At 42.5% G+C, this 18038-nt stretch overlaps 1 protein-coding gene across 5 annotated transcripts in view; it reads right to left on the bottom strand.

Moving 5' to 3' along the window:
* The window catches only part of CACNA2D1 (calcium voltage-gated channel auxiliary subunit alpha2delta 1), a 419757-nt gene that overhangs the window by 9257 nt on the left and 392462 nt on the right, over positions 1 to 18038 (bottom strand). For 3 of the 5 annotated variants that reach the window (XM_077338003.1, XM_077338001.1, XM_077338004.1), the window contains 7 exons: positions 13400 to 13552; positions 13267 to 13319; positions 11587 to 11642; positions 11351 to 11480; positions 9813 to 9925; positions 7684 to 7766; positions 4987 to 5075 (listed from right to left, as the gene is read on the bottom strand). In XM_077338003.1, coding sequence (XP_077194118.1) covers positions 4987 to 5075; positions 7684 to 7766; positions 9813 to 9925; positions 11351 to 11480; positions 11587 to 11642; positions 13267 to 13319; positions 13400 to 13552 — 677 coding nt within the window. The remainder of the gene's footprint in view (positions 1 to 4986; positions 5076 to 7683; positions 7767 to 9812; positions 9926 to 11350; positions 11481 to 11586; positions 11643 to 13266; positions 13320 to 13399; positions 13553 to 18038) is intronic. The other 2 variants (XM_077338002.1, XM_077338006.1) reach the window with 1 other exon arrangement.

Raw genomic sequence — 18038 nt, 5'->3', positions numbered from 1 at the left:
TTATGAGAAGCCCACTTACAGAAAACTTCATCTTAGCTGATGGTTGCAACATCCCTTGCCAGAGCCTGAGCATGCAGAACATTGACAAATTGGCTGGACAGATGCCAACCTTGTTCTGATATTAAAAGGGCCCCCAATATGAAAAAAGTCCCACAGCCATCTAAGGGGTGTAAGCACAGTCACATGCTGCGTGAGTCTTTGGGTGCACTTTTAGATTTAGAATTTGAGTTTTGTTCATCAGTGATCAGAACAGTTTTCTTTACAGCCTAATGACTGATGCTCATAGTCCAACTTGAGTTAACCTGATAGACAAGGAATTGACAGTTTTGGTCCTTTCCCTCCTTTAAAAAAATCCATGGGCTAAGTAAAGCTGATATAGCAATCAAAGACCATGCTGTGTATCTCTCCCCCCCCCCCCCCCCCCACTATTCAACTTAGATCCAACAATCCCATAGCAATAGGCATGTTATCTAACAATACTGTTCCAAGTTATCACCATATGTTTATCCTGGCTAGACTTCACATGCTACCATCTGCATTCTTGAGAAGAAGATACAATAGCATCACATCTAACAGCAGAGTTTTCAGGTTGGGGTCGACTGAAGAACTACGGTATCTGTTCTTTCTTTTCTCTGTATTGAAAATACAGGCTGAGTCATGCTGTGTACAATTTACACATATTCTCACCCTTAAAAGACTAGTTATTCAAGATGCATGATGTTGAGATTTTGTGTAGGTGATTCATTTTAATTCATTTTGCTTTTCAGTAGGGATGAGCAGGTTCCTCCTGCTCTGTTAATTTTCCTGGATTCTGTCCTGTACTGCACTGTGCCTTCCTAAATTACAGCGTGATTAGGAGAAGTTCTAACATTAGTTCAGCAATCAGAACATACTTGCAGCATGATGCCAATTCTATTGGTTCACTGCAATCTCCTTCCTAGCCCGAACTACAGGTAGTCATAGCAGGCATCAGGAGAAAAAGACTAAGAAAAAGGGGGTTGTGTGGTTGTATGATGGAACCTCCTTTTTTGTACAGTAATGCTATATGCCAGAGCGCTTCAGTACAGAAAGAAAAAGAACCCTTACTTGGAAGCTGGTTTCCCTTCTCTTCCCACCCCAGTGTTCCCCCTCATCCAAGTAGATATGATGACATGGATGCAGAAGAGGGAAAGGTGGGATTCTTTTTTGGCTTGGATGGGATCTCTAAGCCAGGGTGCAATGTAGCTGCTAGGAGGCTCTTCTCACTTGAAAGCAAGTGAGGCTTCTGGGGGAGCTCATATGCTTCAAACGTTATGTTCAGGAAGAAGTGTCATTGGCACAGAGGACACTTTTACAATCTGAGGCTGCTCTAGAAATAGCCTCACTACTTTCAGTCAAAATGTACCCTCCTCTCCCAGTGTCAAGATGCGGGGGAGAGGGGAGATTATGCCGTTTGAAACAGAATTTGGCTATTACAGCCCAGCTTGCAAGGTGTGGTGAAGAAGGACATCTTAGCTAGCATGCTATCTGCTGACTTGTATACCTCTTGTTTCAGATGTTTTCTGCATCATAGTGTTCCCTAGCAAATTGAATCCCCAGCTGGTGCTCTGACTTTGGCCTATTATGCACGGCCGCTGAAACGGTGGCATGGAGAACGAGGAGGAGGAAGAAGCGAAGCAAACCGATTACGCACGGGACGGAACACAACGGCGGCAAAACCCAGAGTATCCGATTATGCACGCGGATACTGTGGAGCCGCTTCTGGTTGCACCCTGGTCCCGGGAAGCTCCACTTTCTTCCACATCTCGCTAATGTGGCTTTTTCGGCGGCATACGTTGACTCTGCGCCCGGTTGCCGCCTGCAGCGTGCATAATTGGTGATTTTAGCCGCTGCCATTCCACCCCGAATGTGGACTTTCCACTCCGTGCATAATGGGCCTTTGCGGCACCCGTTCTACAAAAGAGCATTTGTTTGGGTGATTTTTCCGTTGAATTCAGACCCAACATTCCCCATGTGTTCCACACTTCCTTTGAAGAGGGGCTGCGCAGCTGTTTTATCATGTACCCCATCAGTGATGAACCTCCTTTTTTTTGCACATGTACAGTAACACTATAAATCATACCTTTGTAAAAAGAAAAAACAAACAAACCTGGATGTATCAGAGGAAACAGCATGGTTGCCCACCTCCTCATTAGTCATCAACTAAGAAAATGGCTGGCAGTCATTGAACTGGATACACTAATACATGTCACTATTATTCAGTAATTATGAAACATGATAAACATGTTCAGCAATGGAACCTCCTTTTATTGCATATGCAGTAGCGTTATAACACCATAACACTGTCAAAAAATACTGGATGTGTTGTGGGGAACACAATAGTTGCTGCCATTTCTAGGATTCCCTACTCCTCTTTAGTCACCATCTAAGAAAATGGCTCTCAATCATCAAACTGGACACACCAATTCATAAAAACATTATTCAATACGAAGCTTGCTAAATGTACTGTCATGTAAAGAATCTCATTTTTTGCATAAGCAGTAATGTTATATCATAACATTGTAAATAAAAGAAAGAAAACACACTGGGAGCTATAAATGAAAAGGAGGTGGGAGAATGAAGAAATTACTTGAGCACAGGGCACCAAAACCTGCTGCTAAACCAAAATAAAAAGTCATAGAGTTGGAAGGGACCTCCAGGTCCAACCCCCTGCACAATGCGGGAACTCACCAATACCTGCCCACCCACAGTAACCCCAATTTCATGCACAAGTGATCCCTCCACCAAAATTTTTTAGAATCCAGCCTGGCCTGGAGGGAATTCACTCGCCCACAGTGGCAATTAAGGAAAGGAACTTAATGGATGAATAACTGCACAGAAAAATCAGTATGAAACCTTGCTGCTCATTTTGTCCCAACATTATAATGTTACTATATTATAATTAAAAAACTGAACCATAACACAAGTAACATTATGCTTTAAAAAAATAGCAGTTTGCTTAGGGGACAACCTGAGTGGAGGTGGAGGATCAACATGCAGGACTAAGGGTGGCTGGTAACACACATAAGGGTGGCTGATAACAAGATCTGAAATAAGGAATTCCTCCCTGGAAAACTGAGTTCAGATTAGAAAGGGGAAAAGTGGATTAAGGAAACAAGGGGCAACTAACTTTGAGCCTACCCCTGGAGAGCCAAAAAGCTGTGCAGAAAGTTTTACAAAGTTGGATTATTTAAGAATGGTGATGCGGAGGTTTGTACTTGTGTGGAAATGGTCTCAGTTCGAAAGCCAGACTTGCATGGATGCCCAAGAATTCACAGAGCCCATGGCTTTCATGCCTCTTCTTCTTTGTCTCACGTCAGTCATAGTCACAAGCAATAAGCAGATCACATCACATCTGCTAATATACAAGCTCCTCTCAGCATCCGGCAGTCACACTGTCTAAAGTAGAGTCTGAAGGGAAACCCTAGAAGAAAGCTAAGGCAGCCCAGTCTAGCCAGCCGCTGGATGACAATCCACTTAGAAATGCCATGCTTTGAGCTTCACAGAGAAAGTCAGCATTCAAATCACAGACATGTGTAACCTTTTGAGGTCTGTCAGTCTGACTTCCCAGTGCAGCTGCCATGCCCTGAGGTGGCCATATACATGCTAACATCACAAGCAGAACTAAGGGACACAATGTTTTTTTATACCATTAGGATAAGAGATGAAGAAGAGCTGGGTTTTTATACCCTGTTTTTCACTACCCAAAGCAGCTTACAAACACTTTTTCCTTCCTCTCCCCATAACAGATGCCCTGTGAGAGAGGTTAGGCTGAGAGAGCTCTAAGAGTACTGCTCTGCAAGAACCGCACCTAGAGAGCTGTGAGTAACCCACGGTCACCCAGCTTGACTGCATGTAGAGAAGTTGGGAATCAAACCCAGTTCTCCAAATTAAAGGTAGCTGCTCTTTAACCACTACACCACCTAGCTCTCATTCTGAGCCTTGTAGTTATGGATGAAGACAGGAATGGTTCTGAAGAATGTTTTTTTCCCAAGCAAGCTGGTGGCAGAGCAAGCCCAGGAGAAGTCAAGTCACTTCCTGCTACTGACACCTGGGAACAGGGCAGGGGCTATGGGTCCCGGCCCATATTTAGTAATCTATATACATTATTTAGCTAAGGAATTATCTCTATTTCCAAAAAACATAGGCCATTAACAATTAATAGTCAGAATCTCAGTCAAAGAAAGGCCTCTGTGAAAAGAAAGATGTCACGAACTCCTTCACAGAGACAATTTGAGTAAAATTTTCAATCGTATATGAATGGAAATACTCCCTCCTCCCTCTCTTTCCCTCAGAACTTCAGCTGAGTGTGTGACTGGTCCAAGGTCATATAGAGTGTTTCCTGGCTAAGTAAAGATTTGAACTTTGGTCTCCTCGATATCAGATCAACACTCTAACAGTTACACATACTGGATACTCAATATGAACCTCTAAATGAATCCACAGTAAATACTCACTTCTCTGATACCATGATATGAAATTATGGGAACGTCCCCTTTCTTCATTTTATCCTCACAGCAACCAGGTGGGATAAGTCTGACTGAGAGAAAGGAAGGGGCTGGCCCAAGGTCACCCAGGAGGTTCCGTGGCAGAGTGGGGACTCCCAGATCCCAGTCTGATACTCTAACCACCAAACCCCACTATGCCAACACAGGTAGAATTGAATGACCGAATTAGCAAACGAGAGGCTACCATATAAACTCTTCAAAGTGACAAAGAATCTTCCTTGCAGAGAGGGAAGCTTGCAAACTCAAAGCCCTTTCCCAATCTTTCCCTGAGGAAAAACACCACCTGAACAGGTCAAACACACTATTTTGTTTTCCTTTTTCAATAAAATAATACAGCAGTTTCCCCCATTCTCCACCCTCCCTGAAAATCGACTTAATATTGTTTTCTATGATATGCTAACAAAAACACTAAATTTTGAAAAACCAAACCAAAAACACAAAATAAGAGAAAGGAACTGACCATCCACACCACATGAAAAGTTGCAGAAAAATGAAGAGAGGAGCAGACGTCATGGCAGAGGCACGACTCGTTGTGCATATAGGCAGATCCTATTAGTAACAGGCAAAGTAGCAAGGAAAGGAAAGGAAAGAAAACACAGAAAGAAACACATACAGAGATGAGATCTCATGCAGTTTGCTGGCTGTTAGCAGAGTTAATGTGAGAGCATTCACCCAAGAGCAAAGAGTTTCACAGTGGGCACTGCAAAGTAAACTTAACCAATATATCACACTGTTAAGGTTACAAAAACACACAGTTAACACACTGAAGAGCACACCAAGCTAGTGAGCAAGACTCCATGTACTTTCACACACAACCAGACTTGTGTTGGTAGATCACCAAGATGGGTCAAAACTTCTTTCTCCTGTTGTTTTGCCAATTGCCTCTAGCATTCTAATGTCCTTACAGATATGTGAATTCATAAATTTGTAACTCCTCCTCCTAACTCTTACATTTAATGCTCTGATGTTTTAAAATAAAATGAATCTATTGACATATATTTCTTGACATTTCAAAAATATGTCTACAGCTTGTCTCGAGATTCTGAAATGTAGTTTTTTTCCCTCCTCAAAAACAAACAAAACCAGGCCTTGTTCAGTGTAAAACAATGTAAATTTCTGTAGTGGAAATTTTGTTTTGTCACCTGCATTAGGCTACTGATTAATCATAAGGTTCCAAGGGCATTCTCCACTGAAAGGGACCAAAGAAAAATCTCTCATCCAACTTGAAGTAGGAAGTGCAGGTCATATGTTTACATATACCCACTGACTTGGATCCCCCAGAGTTTTCCTGTGGATAGAGTGGCCTGAACCCACAGATCATTACTTTCTTGCATTTCCCTCCCTGCCACAGCCCCAAACGCCAGAGGAGGAAGGAAAGAAAATTGCAATCCATGGGTAGGAATCAGTTTTTGTGAAAGGAAGGAAGGAAGGAAGGAAGGAAGGAAGGAAGGAAGGAAGGAAGGAAGGAAGGAAGGAAGGAAGGAAGGAAGGAAGGAAGGAAGGAAGGAAGAAAGAAAGAAAGAAAGAAAGAAAGAATGGAAGGAAGGAAGGAAGGAAGGAAGGAAGGAAGGAAGGAAGGAAGGAAGGAAGGAAGGAAGGAAGGAAGGAAGGAAGGAAGGAAGGAAGGAAGGAAGGACTCTGGTAGATCCAATCCAGGCCACTGGACTACTTGCCCACAATTTCCATTCTGAGAATAGACCTTTATTTAAAGGACAGTATGTACACATGCTCTATTTTTTTAAAACCTACGTTGATGTGGAAATTATGGGATAACACAAAATCTTGTATGTAAATTCTTAACTGTGGCAGCTTATCATTGTACTGGTTTCACATTTCTACTACACTGGGTTTGTTACAGATTAAATTGGAAATTCCTTCCAGTTCCCCCTTACTACTGCTGACCTGCCTCATGTCATTTCTTCATCCTCCATGACCAGCATGTTGTGGTAATCATTGGGCTGCAGTGGGAGACAGCAAGTAGGAAAGTTCCATTCTGCCATTGGAAAACTTAGCCTGGATCCAGCATGTTAATGTTCTGTGGAATAGTCATCCCCTCTTTTATTGGAGGAAGAGGCACTTCAGTTGGAGGATAGCTGAGTGGAGTGCTTGTTAAATAGTACATTTTGTCTGCATTTTAATATGTGTGCCTTCATTTAATTCCCTTCTTTTCTTTTCTTGGCCATGAAACAGAATAACCCCTGCCCACCAGTGTGTGGGTATGTATACACACTCTCTCTCTGTCTCTAAATGACTGCACCTTTGCTAGGTCCAGCAAATGTGTTCTGGAAGAGCTTAATAGCAGCTCATCATACTGGTGCTGATAGGATGTTGGCATGTAATTTTACTAGTCTAGCAGCCAGATCTTCATATACATCTCTGCTAATATAACAGTTAAGGTGATCTGTATGTTACAAAAACAACAGAAAGGCCAGATGGCATCGACTTCCTTGAGTGGAGGGAGGATCTCTCATGCCCGAAGGCTGTTGATCACTTAATCCAAACCACTGTTTAGAGTGCAGTCGGCCATGAATTGGACCAAGCTGGAGGGAGGCAACCTATCTTGCATGAGCAAGGTAAACAGAAAGGCCTCAGTGCTGCATGTTTTAAAACCAACTTTTCAAAGGGTTGGATCTGATGGACCTCTTCCACTAGCAGTGTTTTTCTCAGGCACAAGATGCCTTCCCTGCTTGAGGGGGGAAGGCTCCCTATGCTGAAGGCATGAGGAGAAGAGCTGTTTTTTTTTGTACCCCACTTTTTACTACCTGAAGGAGTCAAAAAGCTTCTTACAATCACCTACCCTGGGACTGGCCCAAGGAAAGCACTGCTATTGGTGGAAAGATCTGAAGGATCCAAGCCAATGTTTGTATGAACAAGAACCACAGGAGATGGATGGTTGTTTCCTCATGTGTATGCACAGATGCTCCAACTTCAGAAGGAAAGCTTCTCTGCCTAACAGCAAAATTGAAATTCTGTGTGAAAGTACAGTAATACCGGCAAAGGCAACTCAGAAAAAAGCAGCTGCTAAGTTCACGTTCATCATGGCAACACTTGAAAAAGAGACACTGTGGTCCAGAGAGTCAAAAGTATGAGCAATGGGAGAGAGGCGACAGCAGTCGGGGCACTTCAAGGTGCTATGGATGGGAAGGCCAGAGCTTACCGCAGCATCATCGTCAAAGCAGACATCAGGTCCTTTCCTGTATCTGGGCTGCTGAACCATTTCACAGGGGTTAGGCCCCTCATCTAAACTTTGGTTAAGGAATATGGATAACAGACTGACACATTTGCTGACATTTAATTTGATAATCTTCACTTAATTAATTTTCCCTCATTTTTTTAAACATTCATAAATGATCTAAACTGAGATGAGAAACAAAGCGTACCTCAGGGTCTGAACTGCCAATGTCAAGAGTCCAAGACTGGAATACAGCCTAATTGAGCTACTATGTACTGGGCAGGCTTCCAAACCCCTTTCAGACATAGAAGAGAAGGGATTGTGGCATTTGGGCAACATGCCACCAAGTGAAGAGGTTCCAGAATAGCAAGACCTGGCCTCAGTGCTAATCACTAGACAATCTGCCCTTGCTTTGTCCAACAGAACAGCGTCTTTTGATTAATGCTGTCCTCTGTGTTCAGTTTTCAGGTCATCCTTAGCAGATGAATACACCCTTTACATGCTGATTTTGTTACAACTGCAATGGTCAGACCTTGACCAAGGCAAACTTGCATTTCCATGCTCTTCCCCCACACATGGAGCATGACTGAAGGCTCCCTTGTTTCAGAAACCATCTTGCCATGATGCACACAAGTGGTGACTGATCAAGTTACAGTTTATTTCCTTCCTTCAAACCAGGACCAAATTGTAGATGAAAGAGAATGGGGACAGTCACAGAAGTCCTTTGGGTCATAAAGGATGGAAGCAGCCCTACTTCAAATGCATTTCAGGAAGTAATATGTTCTTACTTCCTGGGTAAACACATTTTTGCACTTCCCTTGTAGCTAGATGTCTTGTGTCCATCAAACTTTGGCTTTCTGGATTGCCTGGAAGTATCTTAAGCATTTTGAGGTTTACTTTGCTTCCCATTTTTAACAAGTGACTTTCAAAATATTCCCCCTTTGGACCTTCCTGTTTGCTGTTGTAATATGTGTTAGTCAAATTTCAGAATTCTTTGAGGCTTATTTAAATCCCTTGCATTTGAGGAAGAGATGTTGAAATGCCTATCTCCAGCCTTTTCTTTCTATTGAGATTGTGTATGTACCAGTTCAGTATGTACCAATATTGGCATAACTGAAGTATTTGGGGTTGCACTCTGAGCTCGTGCTTTGATCTTCCTGTGACTGAACCAATAAGGCTTATTTCCCATCCACAGTTGAGCAAGAGAACATCCCTTCTCCCCAAATGCATCTCATCATAAACCCCAGTGCTTTTCATTCATTTTAACAGTGCCAATACTTATATATTAGGTTGCAACATTTTGCACCAATTCCCCACTCCCCAAGGCACAAGCACTCTGTACTAGTGAGTTAAAGGTAAAGGTATCCCCTGTGCAAGCACCGAGTCATGTCTAACCCTTGGGGGTGACGCCCTCTAGCGTTTTCATGGCAGACTGGTTTGCCAATGCCTTCCCCAGTCATTACCGTTTACCCCCCAACAAGCTGGGTACTCATTTTACCGACCTCGGAAGGATGGAAGGCTGAGTCAACCTTGAGCCGGCTGCTGGGATCGAACTCCCAACCTCATGGGCAAAGCTTTCAGACAGCTGCCTTACCACTCTGCGCCACAAGAGGCTCATACTAGTGAGTTACCTCTACCATAAAAGCTAATAAACGGAAACTTTAGGGCTTTGTTGGTTCTTCTAAAATAGGTAAGGAGATTAGGCGAGTAGGATATTCATATGGAGCACCCATGTGTCAGACCATTGGTCAATTAAGGTCAATACTATCTACTCTGAGCAGCAGCAGCTTTCCTAGGTTTCAAGTAGACATCTTTTGCCTACTGCTTGATCTTTTAAATCCAATCTGCTGAGGATCCTGGGTAGACTGGGTTGCAGCTCCTTCCCCACCCCGTTCTTCCCCCAAAGAAGCTTTACTGATACAATGCTATAAACAACTACTCCACGTTTATGTTGTGTGACAGGTCAAAGTGTGATGCACTTGTGACTTTCCTCCTCCACTATACAAAGGCTGTCACTGGAAAAAAAAATGAGAGGATGACATTCCAGTATACTTTCCATTTTGATCCTTTGCAAGGAAACCCAAATCCAAATCATCTCCAACTACAAAGGATACCTGGCTTTTCTGCTTGCATGAGTGGTTTTGCATCACAGTAAGGGCACATCTGTTTGCTGTCACTGATTATGAACACTAAGTTTGTATTGGAAATTTTTTCAGCATGGAACAGTCTGCGGGCAGAAACAAAATACAGCGTTAAGATGTTATGCTTAGTTAATGGAAAAGAGGCGGTAATAATCTTTGGGTATTTTCTGAGCACCAACAGAACACAACTTTGAAAGTTAATTGTTATAAAAAGTCAACTGGCATGTTTTATACAGAAGTCTGCCTTGGGGAAGCAAACTGTCTATGAGAGGCTGCTCCCACAAAAGAAAACGTAAGGATTTTTTGCTATCACAGTATATATGTATTCAGTTAATTTGTGGCTTGCAGTCTACCTTATGCTGAATCTATATGACTTACTCTTATCACCAGATATATCTTTCAGGCTAATTCCATGATATTTCTATCCATGTTATTATCATTCATTCAACTTGTATACCATCTCTTCAATGAAGAGACTTGACATGGTTCACAACAGTAGCAATAGAATAGTTAAAACCACATAAAAATGCTGAAATGAACAGTTAAATTATCAGCAACTAAGAAAGCCCCCTCTCAGCCACCGTCCATCTGGCCTGCAGGGTTGGTAATATGTGCCAGCAGAGGGATAAGAAGAAGGAAAGAGGGAGGAGAGAAGGGAGGCCTGTATGGTGTTAAACTGCCTTGGCTTCAACTGTAGGCCTGGCAGAAGAGTCTCATCTTACTGGAACTGTGATAGCTCTGTCAGGGCCCTGATCTCAGCTCGCAACTCATTCCAACAGGCTGGGGCCAGGGCCAAAAAAAGCTCTGGCCCTGGTTGTGGTCCTGCAGATATCTTTGGGGCCAAGGATTAACAACAGATTGGCACTTGAAGAAAAGAGTGCTCTGGGGGACATGCTGGGAGTCTGTTGGAGTAAAACTAAACCTGCATCTTGTGCTAACTCAAAAACTAACAAAATCTTATTCCAGCATCAACTTTTGAGTTTGTCAAATTCAATGAGTGCATCCTCGCTAGGAATTATTTCCCCGCAAATCAGTGGGTATTCGAAGGACAAAATTTTAACCTTGTGTTCATACCCAAATCAAACAGAAAACAACTAAATGGACTTCATTGATTTCTGTTCCTTGGACTAATTTTCCCTTTGTAAAAAGTGCTATAATTCTAATGCACCCAACAGCATTATTCAAAGATTACCTGATCTGCAAACATCTGGACCCTATTATGTATTAAGAACAATATATCCTATTATGTACACATGTGCATTCATATATCAGTGCTGTTGTATGATTTCATCTTGTTTTGCTTTGGAAGCTGCATCATACGAGTTCTGTGAAGCAGTAGCCTATGCATTTTCTAAATAAATAAATATATGTTTTTCTTTGAATACACAAGTAACTGAATAGTTTTTTAGCTTCCCTTTTAATAACTAAATAACACCTGAGACACTATTAAGAGAAAGCATTACAGATGCTGTACATATTTTGCAGCTCAAACGAGCGGGGGGGGGGCCTACCTTGAACAGTTTACACAGTCTAGGATGCCATTAAATGATTTATCCTCATTCTCAAAGAAGTACTGAGTTTGCACCGTTATGCAACTCTGTTTTGATGGGCTGGCACTGAAGTCTTCTTCCTCTACTTCCACTGTGAGAAAGAGAATATTTTCAAATATTTTGCCAAAACAGGCAAAAGCGAGATGACTTCTCTAGTTGGGGATCTTTTACTGTAACACACAGAATTTGTTACTCACTTGCACCAAGGAAACGTGGAAATGTCAGGCCCAAAAAGAGCTGTTGCAAGATAGACCTGAATATTAAAAAGAAAAGGAAACAGAAATATCACACATCACACATAGAGATAATAGTGGCAGATAACCAGAGCAGCAGAAAACTTTTATATTCCGTGTAACTCCAGTAGAAGCTCCTGTGGTGGATTGCACAAAAGTAATAATAGTAATAGTAACAGTAATAATAGTAATAATTTCTATTATACCAGGACTTGAAAGTAGAGGCTAGCTCTTAAACATGTATTTGTTCTTCCAAATTTTTAAATCTGAAAATGTGTCCATGTCTGGAATTATAATGGGGGATCCCTTACAAATCCTTACAAATTCTTTCCACATGAATATTTTCCTAAAGCTGATGCATTCTTGAAGAGCTGGTGCACTATTTTCCCATGATTTTTTTTCAGATTGGCAACAGACAATTGTGTGTGCACAGCTATCATGGTTCTTTATGTTCATTCACATTTCTTTTCTTCCCAGGTTACTGATATGCAAAATCACCTGTGCATACAAGAGAAGTCTTGATGCCATAGTGCTGCATTTGATCAATGAATATGCATTTGTGTTTGTATATCAAAATGGGGAATACAATATAGGAATTAACAGCTACAGCTGACAAACTGCAAAGGTACAGATTCTAGTTTTAATTTTAAAATTCTGCACTTGAATTTAGAGGGAAAGCAGAGGAGAATTTGGGTTAGAATAGACCCAGAGGACAATGAAACAAGAATGGGAAAAAATCCAGTAATCCAGTTTCCTGTTTTCTCTGCATTGATTCTTATTTGATCCTTTCATCAGATCAGTTTCTCTAAGGGCTTCCCCAAGCTCCATATCCTCACATTACAAGCCACATTTCATGATAGTATTTTTGAATGAAATAACAATTATACCAGATCTGAGTGTGAAACGCCAATTGCTGGCATGAATATATAAATATAAAATACTGGTTTCTGGATAATATGCATTCCTTCCCAGAATGATGATCTACATAGCCAGGGATATTGGTGGAAAGTGCCTTCAAGTTACAGCTGACTAAAGGCAATTCCATAGGGTTTTCAAGGCAAGAGATGTTCAGAGGGGGTTTGCTTGCCTCTACATTGTGACCCTGGACTGCCTTAGTGGTCTCTCATTTAAGTACTAACCAGGGCTGACCCTCCTTATTTTCTGAAATCTGATGAGATTGAGCTGCCATGAACCATCCAAGCTCAGGGCAACCAAGGATACTACGGATAGTTAAAATATTTTCAACAGCATCCTGGTAGATAGTTTTGTATTTTTGTTATGATAAAGTTTAATACAGAACAAAGACAGAAGAAGATATTACTGTTCACCTAGCTGATTGTTACACTTGAATACCTGGAACACTGCAGACTTAGTGGAGGAAATTCACCTGCTTGACTGTTTATGCACTGGAGGTTTCATGCCGGGCTACAGGCTGGAGTTTTAGTCGTGGCAGGTTGCCCCACCTCTTCCTGCACCCACATGGGGGAGCATTTGGCCCAGTGTGCCTCACCCGCCCCTGATTTGTGCTCCTGCACAGTTGCTGGGGCAGTGAAGTTCCCAGTGCATAAACGGGCCTTATGGGGTCTGATCAAGACCATGCTGATCAAATGTGCAATAAAACTTACTTGGAAAATTTCCACTTACCAAGCAGCTGCAGAGGCCCACCATCCTAGGTGTAAAAGATCAGCAATTGTAGGCTAGAAAAAAGAAGGGCATTTGTGAGTGCTACAAGAAGTTCTCAACACAATCAAATAATATAAGTTGGGAGGATACTGACCACATATGCAGAACGGAGACCAGCACCTTGTCTAGGTTCCTCTTCTGGGTCACACACTGACTGATAGTCATAAGACTTGTTAAAGGCATACAATGACATATTGATGAGATTCCGCATGAGGCCAGGGTCAATCTCGCCAAAGAATTTTCCAATCTAAATCAGAAAAAGTAGATTAAAAACAAACTGTATTGATATCCTTCTGTTTCAGTTTTTCAGCTCTCTGAGGCTGAAGAGATGGCAACCCCAAAAACGGCCTTCTTGGTCATGGCACCAAAACTATGGAACTGACTGGCCCTTCTATTGTATCATCTGTCAGTGAGCACAGACTTTTCTTTTTTATTTGATGCTCCCTCAGTGACTCTGACCCTCTTTCCTGTTCATGTGTATATGTATTTTAATTGTTTCCATCTATCTGTCTGTTTGTCTGTCAGTCCATCCAAGCAAGAATCTACAAGGAACTTGAGGGGATGGAGCATCCCATTCTCTCTGCCTTTACTTTGTCTTCCAACCCCTTTTTGACACTCATCTCCTCTTTCTTTTTCCACAAACTAGGTCAGTAGGGCAGTCAGCAATGACTCACATACACACATCTGCGCCTTTGCGAGCTTGGTGAGAAAGGGGAATGGTGACTCCCACACACCTCTCCAGTGTTGTGAGATGGAAGGGTAGTGATTAGCATTGCCCCAACCTGGATCTTTGCCAGCTGGACAGGAGAACAGCAACAACCCTATTTCACTGGCGTTGCCTGTTCATCTTCAGTTCCCCCCCCCCCTCAGTGGCTTGGGGAGAGCAGAGAAAGAATGCTTCTTCTCCCACCCTCCTCTTCTTCACATAGAAGCAAGTGATCCAGCAGATCCCAGCTTGGCATGGCTCTCAGGTTCCACCACCAGTGTGTCCAGGTCTGTCATATCTCTTGCAGCCACTAGGGGGGGTCCCCACAAGTTTGCAGAGACATCAGTGTGGGCCCAATCCATGGAGTTACATATCCACAGATCAGGTCTCACTTGGCTATTAGCCAAATATGTATGTATGTATGTATGTATGTCCCCCTTCAAGGATTGCTGCCTTGTTGTGGCAAGGGGGCTTGCGTAACTCAGTGAAGCTATGAGCTATGCCGTGCAGGGCCACCCAAGACGGACAGGTCATAGCTGAGAGCTCTGACAAAAGGTGATCCACTGGAGAAGGAAATGGCAAACCACTCCAGTATCTTTGCCATGAAAACTCTATGGACAGTTCCAATAGGCATAACGATATGACGCTGGAAGATGAGCCCCTCAGGTCGGAAGGTGTCCAATATGCTACTGGGGATGAGCAGACGGCTAGTACGAGTAGCGCCAGAATAAATGAAGCGGATGGGCCAAAGCCGAAAGGACGCTCAGTTGTGGAAGTAACTGGTGGTGAAAAGACAGTCCGATGCTGTAAAGATTTTTATTCCATAGGAACCTGGAACGTCAGATCCATGAATCAAGGCAAGCTGGACGTGGTTAAACAAGAAATGAGAAGACTGAACATCGACATTTTAGGAATTAGTGAACTAAAATGGACAGGAATGGGTGAATTTAATTCAGATGACCATCAGGTATACTACTGTGGACAAGAATCTCGCAGAAGAAATGGAGTAGCCTTCATAATCAATAAGAGAGTAGGAAAAGCAGTCTTGGGATACAATCCCCAAAATGACAGAATGATCTCAGTTCGAATCCAAGGCAAACCATTCAACATCACAGTGATCCAGGTCTATGCCCCAACCACTGCTGCTGAAGAGGATGAAGTTGATCAGTTCTATGAAGCCCTACAACACCTTATAGAAGCAACGCCAAAAAATGATGTGCTTATCATCATGGGGGATTGGAATGCTAAAGTAGGAAGCCAAAAGATAACTGGGATAACAGGCAAGTTTGGCCTTGGAGTACAAAATGAAGCAGGGCACAGGCTGGTAGAATTTTGTCAAGAGAATACAATGGTCATAGCAAACACTCTATTCCAACAACCCAAGAGACGACTCTACACATGGACATCACCAGACGGTCAACACAGAAATCAGATTGACTATGTACTCTGCAGCCAAAGATGGAAAAGTTCTATACAGGCAATAAAAACAAGACCAGGAGCTGATTGTGGTTCAGATCATGAGCTTCTTGTTGCAAAATTTAGGCTTAAATTGAAGAAAGTAGGGAAAAGCACTAGGCCACTCAGGTACGAACTAAATCATATCCCCGACGAATATACAGTAGAGGTGACAAATAGATTTAAGGAATTAGATCTGATAGACAGAGTGCCTGAAGAACTATGGACGGAGGTTCGCGACATTGTACAAGAGGTAGCAACTAAAACCATCCCAAAGAAAAAGAAATGCAAGAAATCAAAATGGCTGTCTGAGGAAGCTTTACAAATAGCTAAGAAGAGAAGGGAAGTGAAAGGCAAGGGAGAAAGAGAAAGATACACCCAATTGAATGCAGAATTCCAGAGAAAAGCTAGAAGAGATAAGAATGCCTTCTTAAATGAACAGTGCAAACAAATAGAAGAAAACAATAGAATGGGGAGGACCAGAGATCTTTTCAAGAAAATTGGAGATATGAAGAGAACGTTTCATGCAAAGATGGGTATGATAAGGGACCAAAATGGTAGGGACCTCACAGAAGCAGAAGAGATTAAGCAAAGGTGGCAAAATTATACAGAAGAACTATACAAGAGCGAGCTTAACATCCCTGATGACCACAGTGGGGTAGTTACTGACCTGGAGCCAGACATCCTGGAATGTGAAGTCAAATGGGCCTTAGGAAGTCTGAGCAACAATAAAGCTAGTGGTGGCGACAGCATTCCAGTTGAACTATTCAAAATCTTAAAGGACGATGCAGTAAAAGTGCTACACTCAATATGCCAGCAAATTTGGAAAACTCAGCAATGGCCACAGGATTGGAAAAGGTCAGTTTACATTCCAATCCCAAAGAAGGGCAATGCCAAAGAATGTTCAAACTACCGCACCATTGCACTCATTTCTCATGCTAGCAAAGTTATGCTCAAAATCCTACAAGCTAGGCTCCAGCAATATGTGGACCGAGAACTTCCAGAAGTACAGGCAGGATTTCGAAGAGGTAGAGGAACTAGAGATCAAATTGCCAACATACGCTGGATCATGGAAAAAGCTAGGGAGTTCCAGAAGAACATCTACTTCTGCTTCATTGACTATGCTAAAGCCTTTGATTGTGTGGAGCACAACAAATTGTGGCAAGTTCTTAAAGAGATGGGAATACCAGAGCATCTTATTTGTCTCTTGAGAAATTTATATGCAGGTCAAGAAGCAACAGTGAGAACTGAACATGGAATCACGGATTGGTTCAAAATTGAGAAAGGAGTTCGGCAAGGCTGTATACTGTCGCCTTGCCTATTTAACTTGTATGCGGAGCACATCATGAGAAAGGCGGGATTAGAGGAGTCACAAATTGGGATCAAGATTGCAGGGAGAAATATCAACAACCTCAGATATGCAGATGATACCACTCTAATGGCAGAAAGTGAAGAGGAACTAAAGAGCCTGTTGATGCGGGTGAAGGAGGAGAGTGCAAAAGTTGGCTTGAAACTCAACATCAAGAAAACAAAGATCATGGCATCCGGCCCTCTCAATTCCTGGCAAATAGATGGGGAAGAAATGGAGATAGTGACAGATTTTATTTTCCTCGGCTCCAAGATCACTGCAGATGGGGACTGCAGCAAAGAAATTAAAAGACGCTTGCTCCTAGGGAGGAAAGCTATGGCAAATCTAGACAGCATCCTAAAAAGCAGAGACATCACCCTACCAACAAAAGTGCGTTTAGTCAAGGCTATGGTATTCCCAGTTGCAATGTATGGCTGCGAAAGTTGGACCATAAGGAAGGCCGAGCGTCAAAGAATTGAGGCTTTTGAACTCTGGTGCTGGAGAAGACTCTTGCGAGTCCCTTGGACTGCAAGGCGAACAAACCGGTCAGTCCTAGAGGAGATCAGCCCTGACTGCTCTTTAGAAGGCCAGATCCTGAAGATGAAACTCAAATACTTTGGCCACCTCATGAGAAGGAAGGACTCCCTGGAGAAGAGCCTAATGCTGGGAGTGATCGAGGGCAAAAGAAGAAGGGGACGACAGAGAATGAGGTGGATGGATGGAGTCACTGAAGCAGTAGGTGCAAACTTAAAAGGACTCCAGGGAATGGTAGAGGACAGGAAGGCCTGGAGGATCATTGTCCATGGGGTCGCGATGGGTCGGACACGACTTCGCACATAACAACAAAATGTATGTATGTATGTGTGTGTGTGTGTGTGTGTGTGTGTGTGTGTGTATGAGTATGTATACACACACACATATACATCTATATAGCTAATAGCCATGTGAGAGCTGATCTGTGGATATCTAAATTTCAGGTTCCACCACCAGTGGGAACAAGCCTGCCACATCTCTTGAAGTTACCGGGGGGGAGGTGTCCTGTAAATTTTCAAAAACATCTGTGCAGGCCCAATCCATGGATTTAGATATCTGCAGATCAGCTCTCATTTGGCTATTAGGTATAGAAATGTATATATGTATATACATTATACATATATACACACGTATAATCAAGTTTTAATATCTTTATTGTTTGTCACCATGAAGACACTAAATTGGGTGAAA

The sequence above is a fragment of the Paroedura picta genome, chromosome 5 (assembly GCF_049243985.1).
Source record: "Paroedura picta isolate Pp20150507F chromosome 5, Ppicta_v3.0, whole genome shotgun sequence".
NCBI classification, from domain to species: domain Eukaryota; kingdom Metazoa; phylum Chordata; class Lepidosauria; order Squamata; family Gekkonidae; genus Paroedura; species Paroedura picta.
The sequence above is the reverse complement of the archived record's forward strand: the minus strand, read 5'-3'. Positions and strand labels throughout refer to the sequence as shown.